Raw genomic sequence first — 12,459 nt, 5'->3', positions numbered from 1 at the left:
AAGCCCTGTTTTCCAAGAGTGCAGCTCATAAAAAATATATATAAATTTAAACAAGACCTGCATTTTTGACACACAATGCCCCCTTCTGCCTTTTGAAGAAACACAGAAACTATTTAAGAGAAAAATTTTAAGTCCAAGGCCCATAACTTTGCCGAAAATCAATGGACTGTAACCAAACTGTCATTTCATTGGTATGTCATGAAGGTAGACTCACATACAAAAAATCAGCTCTATATCTGAAAACATTGCGTGAAAAACCTCGGGACAACGGAATGCTGGACAGTGCGACTGCTATATGCAACCCTATCAGGGGCATAAACAAGAGCACCGCATATCAGGTGCCAACGCTCGGCTCGGCTGTGGGTGCAGTTAAGAATAAATGAAAGCTTGTCAGAAGAAAAGAAAGAAAGGCAAATGGCGAGAAGAACTCATCTGAGAGACTATGCATCTGTAGATAGAATACTTTCATTTTAAAGCCAGTTTTATGTTGTTTTATTTCAGGCTGCAGTGACCTTGACTATATTGTGAGGGCTGTTGGTTAGAAATTATATAAAAATGTGAATGATAGATTGTTACAAGAAGGCTAATAACAATGACAGTTATGATGGAATCTTAATCAATTTGATGAAAGAAACAAGAGCTGTCATAGTGCAGCGTGCTTGGCTATTCTCAGTGCTTGATAGTATTATGAAAGCATTCAAAGTCGAAGAGGGGAGATAATTATGAAAAATTTACCTACATCTACCTAGTAATTAAGGTCATTAAGACAAAAATGTGCAACCTTGAGTGGTAACTAAGATAATATATAATGTTTATAGAGTTATAAATCAAAATATGTAAATAAATAACAACATTTAAAAGTAGTAATAAACCATACCATCACCTGAAATAGATGCAACAAAAATTATAATATGTGTTCTGCAATTCCTGTTGTGAAAATGGTTAAAGGTGAATCAAGAAAACTGTCACATTTATCTAGATTATCATGGGATTAATGTAAACATGTGATGTTATTTTAAAATACCAAAATACAATTTGATGTATTATAAAAATGTTAAATGAAGAGTATTCAAAATGTATATGAAGCAAAATCATTCAAATTGAATTTTGGTTTTTGTGCATCCATCACCTGAAAATGAAAAAAGCCCACCTTGTCTCACCAGTAGTGGTGCGGTTCATGGAAAGAGGACTTTTTGACCTTGATCTTTGACCTAGTGACCCAAAAATGGGTGCGGCGTGTTGAACTCATCAAGGTGCATCTACATATGAAGTTTCAAAGTTGTAGGTGGAAGCACTTTGAAAACAGCCGAGCTAAAAATTATGATATATACTATGGCCTACTTGGTTTATTTTTGCACTGAGCTGTGTCTCCTCGCTGCCTGCATCCCTCAAGAGATGCTGAACAATTAATTTACACGACTCTGTTTTGCCGGACCCGCTTTCTCCCGATATGACGTGACACTGGGATTGATTTTCACGCAGAAGTGCCTGATATGAGTTCTCTGCAATCTCATAAATGTGGGGCGGCAAAGGGATGCCTGGATCACGACTGTGATATTTTTCAGATATCTGAAACATATCAAGGAAAGCCCAAGGGTACAATCCTTATTGAGGTATCAGTAACAAGAAATAAGTAAGGATCAGCACTAGACAATGCAATAACTGGGATATCTTAAATGAAAGTAAACAAGAGCAGTTATTCAACACTTACATTCTTTTAAATTTCATCTTTTTCACATTGAATTATTTGTTCATGAAAATAAACAACAAAAATCTTAAGGTAAACACAACATGAACAAGAGCACCGCCTTGCTGGTGCAGACCGCTCATCTATTTTCTTTTTAAAGGTGAAGGGACTCTCATTTTCAATCACAAAGGAGGGAGGGGTGGAGTGAAGAGGGGTGCATTGTGTGGGGGTGTGGACATTTATTACATTATCTTCAAAAAATGCGAAAAAAAGGAAAAAAAAATGGAGGGGGGGTGGGGGGTGGGGGGGGTGGGGATTTTTGGGTGCGATGGTTGGACGGTATTTCAAACATAAAATAATAAAAATAAATATTTGTGTTTTTTAACCATTTCAAAAAAAAAAAATTGGGGGGGGGGGGGGGTGAGGTGGGGGTATAGTGTGAGGGTGTGGTGGTAATTTGTGTGATGATCTTAAAAAAAAAAAAAAAAATAGGGGGGGGGGTTCGAGTGGGGGGAGGGGGGGGTGGGGGGTGGGGATTCTTGGGTGCGATGATTGGACGGTATTTCAAACATAAAATAATCTAAATAAATAGTTTTGTTTTTTAACTGTTAAAAAAAATAAAATTGGGTAGGGGTGGGGTGGGGGGGGGGTATAGCAGGCCCGTACCCAGGCACTGGGCCCAGGGGCCCGGGCCCCCCCAGCTGGCTGTCGAGTTTTGATTTTTTAATGATGGGCCTACTGCAAATTTTCTCACATAATAGGGCCCACAGTACACTTTCCTGCAATACAAATGTGCAGATGTTTTTTATTGCCCCTGATACACAAGGGGATTAGCGCTAATTTACTCGCCAGTGGAGATAAGCCCCTTGGCATTGTTTTCTTATCACCTTGTACACACATCCCCGATCTGTCAATTACCCATTGTGATCAATGCCCCATCTTTTGATGGTGGGTGTAACACGTTTTTTGATTGCACAAGGAAAGAGAAACAGCGAGTGAATGGAACTGATACAGAAGGTCGTAGGTCTGAACGATAATAGTGTTTTCTCTTTTGAATTCAAACCTCCTCTAGAGTCAAAGCTTATTAAACATTTCTGTAAAAAACTTGTCTTGTAGTTACTGACATATAACCATAGTAGTATTTTCTCTTTGAAATCAAACCTCCTCTTCAGTCATACTTTATGTTACATTTCATAATAAAGGTTTTTTAGTTTCAAAGGTTGCTTTTACTTCTTTATAAAGTGTAACACATTTCTGAAATCTAAAGCTTGAAACATGTGTGTGAATTTCGCACCAAGGGGTCGTTGATAAAGCATGTCACGCTTTTTTTACCATTTTTACCCCGGCATGTCACAAACTGTTACAAAATCTTGGACCCCCTTCCCTAAAGTACGTCACAAACTCACACTTTTGAACATTTTTTTAAAATTAATACTTAATTTAATTTAAACCTAAAACTCAATTTACTATTAAACCGTTTTAAAATTTCACTTACCGGTAAAAGAACTTTCACATTACAGGCTTGTATAACTGTAGGGTTGTTACGATGAGCAGTATGAATATTTATCCACTAGTTAACCTCTAATAAAAAAAGTAATTATAATTTAGATTTTCTTTCAACCCTTTACTTACTAAAAATGGAACAGTCCAATTATTTCGTCATTGAAATCTGTTTGGAGGTTGTGCCTATTGAATAAGCCGGCCCAGCCAAGTTGCCTATTAAACATTCGAAGAACAGAATCAGGAGATACGCAATTCGTCTTATTTTCACATAAAACTAATTCAAGTGTTTCACAAATTTTTGAAAATTAATTTTAAATTCTACTTTAGAAATAATAAATAAATTATACAATTTTTTTTAAATAAATGTGTGACATCACACATGGCCCGACTCCCCTCCCCCATGTCACAAACTGTCACTTTCTTACTCACCCTCCCCCACCTGGAGCGTGACATACTTTATGGACGGCCCGTAATGGTTAAAGCTTTAAACTTCAGAAAGGTGCTGATTTACTTGTTATATATCCATAAATTTATAACACAACATATGTTTCTATATGCATTCAAATTCACCTTGAACAGTGCCGAATAAAAAAAATCTATTCGGGAGGGGCAACCCCTCCCGCACACTCCCCGTTTGGGCCCCCCCAGTCAACATTTCCTGGGTACGGCCCTGGTATAGTGTGAGTGTGTGGTGGTCATTTGTGAGATGATTTAAAAAAAAAAAAAAAAAAAAAATAGGGTGGGGGGGGGGGGGGGGTTCGGGTGGGGGGAGGGGGGGTGGGGGGTGGGGATTCTTGGGTGCGATGATTGGACGGTATTTCAAACATAAAATAATCTAAATAAATAGTTTTGTTTTTTAACTGTTAAAAAATTAAAATTGGGGAGGGGTGGGTATAGTGTGAGGGTGTGGTGGTCATTTGTGAGATGATTTAAAAAAAAAAAAAAAAAAAAAGAGGGGGGGAGGGGGGGGAGGGGGGGGGCACGGGCGATGGTTTGGGTGGAGTCTATTGTGGTATGTCAGGTAAGAGTAGTTTTGTCAAAGTATCAATCAAATCTAATCATAAATAAAGAAGTTATGGCAATTTTAGCAAAATTTAATAATTTGACCTTGAGAGTCAAGGTCATTCAAAGGTCAAGGTAAAATTCAACTTGCCAGGTACAGTAACCTCATGATAGCATGAAAGTATTTGAAGTTTGAAAGCAATAGCCTTGATACTTAAGAAGTAAAGTGGATCGAAACACAAAATTTAACCATATATTCAAAGTTACTAAGTCAAAAAAGGGCCATAATTCCGTAAAAATGACATCCAGAGTTATGCAACTTGTCCTTTTACTGTACCCTTATGATAGTTTGCGAGTGTTCCAAGTATGAAAGCAATATCTATGATACTTTAGGGGTAAAGTGGACCAAAACACAAATTTTAACCAAACTTTCAATTTTCTAAGTATAAAGGGCCCATAATTCCGTCCAAATGCCAGTCAGAGTTACATAACTTTGCCTGCACAGTCCCCTTACGATAGTTAATAAGTGTTGGAAGTATGAAAGCAATAGCTTTGATACTGTAGGAATAAAGTGGACCTAAACACAAAACATAACCAAATTTTCAATTTTCTAAGTATAAAAAGGGCACATAATTCTGTCAAAATGCCAGTCAGAGTTACATTACTTTGCCTGCACAGTCCCCTTATGATAGTTAGTAAGTGTTTCAAGTATGAAAGCAATAGCTTTGATACTTAAGGAATAAAATGGACCTAAACACAAAACTTAACCAACATTTTCAATTTCTAAGTATAAAAAGGGCGCATAATTCTGTCAAAATGCATGCCAGAGTTATCTAACTTTGCCTACCCAGTCCCCTCATGATAGTAAGTAAGTGTACCAAGTTTGAATGCAATAGCTTTGATACTTTCTGAAAAAAGTGGACCTAATCGCAAAACTTGACCAAAATTTTCAATTTTCTAAGTATAAAAAGGGCACATAATTCAGTCAAAATGCACGCCAGAGTTATAAAAACTTTGCCTGCCCAGTCCCCTCATGATAGTAAGTAAGTGTACCAAGTTTGAATGCAATAGCATTGATACTTTCTGAGAAAAGTGGACCTAAACGCAAAACTTAACCGGACGCCAACGCCGACGCCGACGCCAAGGTGATGACAATAGCTCATAATTTTTTTTCAAAAAATAGATGAGCTAACATGAGCTGTCACCATAGGATGACTTATGCCCCCTATAAACGCTTGATAGAAGTTATGAGCTTTTTTCGAAACCTAAACGCAGATTTCAAAACCTAAACACGGACCCTAAGTTCAAGGTCAAGGTCACAGGGGTCAAATTTTTTTGTGCGTATGGAAAGGCCTTGTCCATATACACATGCATACCAAATATGAAGGTTATATCTCAAGGGACATAGAAGTTATGAGCATTTTTCGAAACCTAAACACAAATTCCGAAACCTAAACGCCGACCCTAAGTTCAATATCAAAGTCACAGAGGTCAACATTTTTGTGCGTATGGAAAGGCGTTGTCCATATACATATGCATATCAAACATGAAGGTTATATCTCAAGGGACATAGAAGTTATGAGCATTTTTCGAAACCTAAACACAGATTTCGAAACCTAAACGCTGACCCTTACTTCAACGTCAAGGTCACAGGGGTCAAAATTTTGTGCGTATGGAAAGGCCTTGTCCATATACACATGCATACCAAACATGAATGTTACATCTCAAGGGACATAGAAGTTATGAGCATTTTTCGAAACCTAAACGCAAAGTGTGACGGAAAGACGGAAAGTCCGATCATTATATGCCCTCCTACCCGGGGCATAAAAACATCAAATGATGTCATGAAAACAAACTAAATGTTGTCACACGACACTATGGCGTTTTCAACAAAGCAGTCCAAGTACAGCTATATCCACTGCTAATATGTTTTACATTGAAGTGGTAACCTTGATTATAAGCCAGTCATTAGTGAATGACCTTTTGCACCTCATCATAATGACCAAAACATTGTTGCCAAGTTTGATGAAAATCCTTTAATGAGTAAAGGAGATAATTATGGACCAGACAAACAAAAAACAATAAAACTTTTGACCTTGAAGAAAGACCTGACCCTTACACCAGGATGACTGACTCATGTGTTCTGCACATTCTTGTGATTATCCTAAACAATGCAGCCAAGTTTAATGACAATCTTTCAATGGGTATAGGAGACATGGATCAGACACGAAAATAGAGGCTCAAAACAGACCTTGAAATATGACCATAGCCTTGAGCCATGATGACTGACTAGTGCTTTCTGCACATTGCCTCAATATACTTAACATTTGAGGCGATTTTCGTGAAAATCCTACAAAATGCACAGGAGATATTGGGCGGACACAAAAATGAATGCTCTTATCTTTGACCTTCACCTTCTGCAAAGCCCCTTAATGATTTCAAAATTTGAGGCAAATTTCATGAAAATCTTTCAAAGGGTAAAGGAGATGACAAAGAAATGCAAAACATTGGTGGTTTAAATTGATATTAAGCACAAAATAGAGAAGAGGGAGTATGCATAAATAGAACAAATGGTTAACCAGTCATGATCAATGTACCTATGAAGTTTCATGATCCTAGCCATAAGCATTCTTGAGTTATCATCCGGACACCATTTTACTATTTCGGGTCACCGTGACCTTGACCTTTGACCTAGTGACCTGAAAATCAATCGGGGTCATCTGCGAGTCATGATCATTATACCTATCAAGTTTCATGATCCTAGGAATAAGCGTTCTTAAGCTATCATCCGGAAACCATTTTACTATTTCGGGTCATCGTGACCTTGACCTTTGACCTAGTGACCTGAAAATCAATAGGGGTCATCTGCGAGTCATGATCAATATACCTATCAAGTTTCATGATCCTAGGCCTAAGCGTTCTTGAGTTATCATCCGGAAACCATTTTACTATTTCGGGTCACTGTGACCTTGACCTTTGACCTAGTGACCTCAAAAACCAATAGGGGTCATCTGCGAGTCCTGATCAATCTACCTATCAAGTTTCATGATCCTAGGCCTAAGCGTTCTTGAGTTATCATCCGGAAACCATTTTACTATTTCGGGTCACTGTGACCTTGACCTTTGACCTAGTGACCTGAAAATCAATAGGGGTCATCTGCGAGTCATGATCAATCTACCTATGAAGTTTCATGATCCTAGGGCTAAGCGTTCTTGAGTTATCATCCGGAAACCATTTACTATTTCCGGTCACCGTGACCTTGACCTTTGACCTAGTGACATCAAAATCAATAGGGGTCATCTGCGAGTCATGATCAATGTACCTATGAAGTTTCATGATCCTAGGCCCAAGCGTTCTTGAGTTATCGTCTGACAACCACCTGGAGGACGGACTGACCGACCGACAGACCAACATGAGCAAAGCAATATACCCCCTCTTCTTCGAAGGGGGGCATAAAAATGAACCCGACCATGAAAGAAAAATAATTTAAGGTCATCAACTATTATGTCCAACCTTCCCAATCATGAAAAGAATCTAAAGACAAAATTCATTTGAACCATGCCATGGTAAAATGGGTACTGTGTCATATTAGGCCAGCATAGCTCCATACCAGTCTACACATTTCCGAGTCTAAAGTCTCAGAAGGTTTTCTGGTCTCATTAGGGGACAGGGTAGCACCAGACCAGACTGCAGGAATGCAAGCTGGCATCATATCGCTTAAGACCTATTTTCGCATGAAGTGGCTCAGACATAATTTATTAATGACGTTGATACCAATGTCGACTCACATCCATGTAAAGATGTAAAAATTAAATGTATTTATACCCTCAAGATGGAAATTGTTACAACTTTTGTTATATTCATAGCAATGATTGGCCAAACCAATGTAATATGTACATTATATGTGATTAAAAAAAATATTTTAAAGTTGTTGTTTTTTTGCAGAGATGTAATACATCATTGAAATGTGGGTACACACCATTTATGGAATATATAGTTTTCTTTTTTTTTAAATCTCTTAAATAATCTTTCAGTGCAAATACTACTAGCACTGACATAAAAACAGATTGTTTAGCCAACTATCAACTCCAATGGCAGTATATAACAAATTATGTTTGGCAATAAAAATCCCCTTACAAATTGTAACCTTTAGTTAGCATTTGATATCAAATTTCATACAGCTTTAAATTAAAAATTGAGTGTGAAACTGCTGTATGTATTAAACAATTATTCACAGTATAAAACAGTTTCAACCTTAATATTCAAATGTTGTGTAGTATCTATTTGCAAAATTGATAGAAGCAATTTACTGTAGTTAGCACCATTAAAACAATAAACACTGTTGATGTTTGTTATTTCCGTCTATGTAGTTGTATTTTTACATTCAGCTGTTTACAATACCATTAGCATTTGAAAACATTCCCTGATTGTATGGAAAACATGTTTATTGGATACTTAATGAATTGTGGTAAAACAATCACACAATTAATGTAGTTGGTAAACTCACTTGAGGCAGCACTAAAGGGAGAATCTCAAAATCTACTAAAACTCCATCTCGAAATGAAATTACCCAATCAACTTCTTCCTTAATTGAATTTAATGCATAGATCTGCTTGCAGGTGCTTGGTCCAGACATAATTATTATTGTAAAACTTCTAAGGGTTGCACATCAATTTTTTAAATAATGATTGTACTGATCATACACTTACAATATTTTAATTTATTGAGTTTAATTGATTTTTAAAGGAAAACATGGAACAGTTTATGGAAATTACTGTGATATTTTTTTATTTTTGTGTCTTAAATACAAATAATTTAAAATATTAGCAAATAAAATGATTGTAGGATTGATTGTATGACAGATATTTGTTTATACATGTTTAATTGAAATTTAGTACTATCCTATTTTACCACAAAAATACCCAATTTTAATATAGATTAAAATGACAGACAGAGGTGTGTTGTTTTTGCTGTGACTAATGTTAAAATTTATGGTTTTTCTTTGAAAAAATGTAATTCTAAAATGCAGTACTGTCAAATGTGTTTCAACCATCTATACAATAGCTCAACAAGTTTGTCAAGACTGTCAAAGCGAATAGCAACAGCTACATCACCGCATTCCACGGTGTTCCACATTGTTCTGCTGTGACTATAGTAGTATGTATGCTTTGGAATCGGGTCTGTTTGTGGTGGGATCAAGTCAATTTTACGGCCTTTTTTAACTAGCAGAAAAACCCCTGTACAATGAAATACCTACATCTTTTGAATAAATCTCAATGTCCCTGAAAGGGTTAACAGCAATAAGGACATCGCCGATGAGTGTGTATATCTGGCTGGCCTCATAACGCACTTGTAGCTCCTTTAACACAGCCTCATCTTTGATGGTTGTCAAGGTGATGAGATTGTCTGTTGTAGAGCATGTAGTCAATTTTCCCTGAAAAGAAAATACTCGTTTAAAAACTTCTGTGAATGTTTAAAAATAGACAGGTTAATTGACAAAATTTGTTAAAGGATATCTTTACAGATTTCTGATAGTCAAACCCATGAGCTTTGCAGCTTTCTTAAGTATTTGTAAGCATGCCCAAGTTTTAACTGTTTTAAGTAAAATAAAGTGCTGCTTTCAATAAACAATATTGACCCCAGAGGAAGTCTTGTCAGTATAGATTCATTGGCCCAATTAAAAAGTAGGTCAAGATTAATCTCAAAATGATATCAAAGATTTGCAGCAAGCTGTATTAATGTTAGACAAAGCACAGCATTTAGGTAAGGCAAGATTTTTGAAGACTTAACAAGTCCAAAAATGTGTTTACATAAAAAAATATTCTTAAACTTAAAACAACAAAGTTACTGATTTACAAAAGTTGTTAAATGCTAATATATATTTTTGTAACATTACTACCTTATGGATATTTCCATATCCCTATGAGATCTTGTAATCATAAGCCCTGGTACACATTGTTACCTATTAAGGGTCTTCCATAAAGGAGACGCTTAAATGAAAAGTTATTATTAACACATACAAGCAGAAGAAATTATAAGCAATGGTAAATCAAATGAAACGCTCACAATGAGGCAGGTGATGAAAGTAGTGATGATAGGCAATTTCTATGCTCTTTCATTATAATTATTACTGATATTACCTTTTTGCTACCCCCTGATTTCCAGATGGCCACGGGTTCATACATGGATTCTCCAGCAGTCTCCTTCTTATCATCAAACTGGTCTCTGCCCACTTTCCTGGTGGTCCCCCTTGGCTTAGTTTTTGCTTCTGAAATATAACGGCAAACTGGAATTTGCAACAACAAGTTTAAACTCCCCCCCTAGTGATTGTGTATGGATAAATTTTAATCCATCTGCAATCACAAACTGCACCATGTTCTTTTAATAAACTAACAAACAAAATCAACATCCTCTTTTGTAATTAATGCATGGTTAAACATCTTAACAAGTGATGTCCATGTATGGTGATTGGATACTATATAAAGTTAATTTAAATATGATTGGCACTTCATTTACAATCTATAGGGGTGCTCCGTCCAAGTTAAATTTAAAAACTGGGAAAGTAAAACAATGTTCTAACAGTTATAACTCTTATCATAAATTGAGCTTTATTTTTATGTTCAATTGCTTTAAAATTGTTTTAAAAAATTAAAATATGTTAAAACATTACATATGTGTCCAAAGGGCACGGGTATCTCCACATTCCATTCATGTCTCAAAACTCATACAAAAACCAAGCTATTTTATGGCCAACTTTGATTGTTAACCTCTGAGTGTTACCTTGACATTTCAGGTAGGGAGGTGATACCCATCACACACCATCTCCCAATGGTGGTCATCTGTTATAAGTCATTTTAAAATTGAATGATGAATGACAAAAGTTTCAGTCCGTAAAAACTGCTTTATGCCAAAAATTTACCTTTTACCTCTAAGTTTGACATAGACCTTTGGCGTAGATAGATCCATTTTATACAGACATGTAGTCTTGTTATATATTACATTTTGTGCTATGTTTTATAAATATATGGCAAAGTTATGGCTCCAACACAAATATTCAAGCATATTTATGGCCATATTTGACTTTTGACCCTAAAAGTGTGATCTTGATCGTTGAGGTAGGGAAGCTGAGTGATTAAAAACAAGAAAGGGAAGACAATAAAATATCACACTGTTAGAATTATTTCTTGCACCTTGTTCATCCAAGTTCGAGAAGGAGACATACTCGTACATGGCCTTGGCTTCCTGCAGCTCGTCTTCCTTTGAGATGGTCACATGACGTGTACGTCTGCAATAAATGAAAACAAGCCATAGCAATGCAGCGCTTTACATCAACATTAAACCTTTCCCACTCAGAAGCAAGCTGAAAATGGCTACAGGAAAACCAGCATAAAGCCAGAACAGCCTGCAAGTAATTTGCACAAAGCCATTTTTACTTTGCCTCTGGTTGGTACCTTCCCATTTAAAGCGATAACTGCTTGGATAATTGTGAGGTGTGCCGTGCCTACAAATTGATTTTTAAACACCAATGCATTGCATTGACACCCCCAAAAGGTTGACCCAGGCTTCAATAATTTGTAATGTTGCTTTAATGTTTTGCTGTATGTTTTGACCTGTATTGTTTAGGCAATTGGTCCATTGCCTTTAATAAAAGAACAGTGAAAGTGAGCAAGAATATATTTCCCAATTATGTTTCTTGAGTGTAATATTTCCAATATTTATAAAAACAACAATAAGAACAAGAGATGTGTTTGTCATAAACACAATGCCCCCTATTGCGCTGCTTTGAAGCCATAAATGTGACCTTTGACCTTGAAGGATGACCTTGACCTTTCACCATTCAAAACGAAACATGCAGCTCCATGAGATACACATGCATGTCAAATTTCAAGTTGCTATCATCCATATTAAACAAGAGCTGTCAGAGGACAGCGCGCTTGACTATTCGAGTGCTTTACAGTATAACGTAAGCCATCATGGAGAGGGGGGTATTATGTGGGTGTGTGGTCATTTAATAGATCATCTTTCAAAAATAAGACAAAAAAGAATAACAAAAAAATTTGGGGGGGGGGGGGGAGATTCTGGGGTGGGGCGTGGGGGATGGTTTGGGTAGAGTACATTGTGGTATGTCAGGTAAGTGTTGTTTTGTCACAGCATGAATCAAATGAGATCATAAATAAAGAAGTTATGGAAATTTAAGCAAAATTTATTAATTTGACCTTGAGAGTCAAGGTCATTCTAAGGTCAAGGTCAAATTCAACTTGCCAGGT

The 12,459-nt window shown here is 36.6% G+C and overlaps 2 protein-coding genes across 2 annotated transcripts in view; one reads left to right on the top strand and one right to left on the bottom strand.

Moving 5' to 3' along the window:
- The window catches only part of LOC127833219 (uncharacterized), a 1,273,891-nt gene that overhangs the window by 697,233 nt on the left and 564,199 nt on the right, over positions 1-12,459 (top strand). The window lies entirely within an intron of this gene.
- LOC127833218 (unconventional myosin-XVI-like) overlaps positions 1-12,459 on the bottom strand; it is a 179,130-nt gene that overhangs the window by 140,355 nt on the left and 26,316 nt on the right. Inside the window, exons 11-14 of the mRNA XM_052358375.1 lie at positions 11,383-11,477; positions 10,333-10,460; positions 9,450-9,626; positions 1,342-1,569 (exon numbers count right to left, since the gene is read on the bottom strand). Of these exons, the coding sequence (XP_052214335.1) occupies positions 1,342-1,569; positions 9,450-9,626; positions 10,333-10,460; positions 11,383-11,477 (628 nt within the window). The remainder of the gene's footprint in view (positions 1-1,341; positions 1,570-9,449; positions 9,627-10,332; positions 10,461-11,382; positions 11,478-12,459) is intronic.

The sequence above is a fragment of the Dreissena polymorpha genome, chromosome 6 (genome assembly GCF_020536995.1).
Source record: "Dreissena polymorpha isolate Duluth1 chromosome 6, UMN_Dpol_1.0, whole genome shotgun sequence".
Taxonomy (NCBI): domain Eukaryota; kingdom Metazoa; phylum Mollusca; class Bivalvia; order Myida; family Dreissenidae; genus Dreissena; species Dreissena polymorpha.
This window is presented reverse-complemented; position numbering and strand designations above follow the sequence as displayed.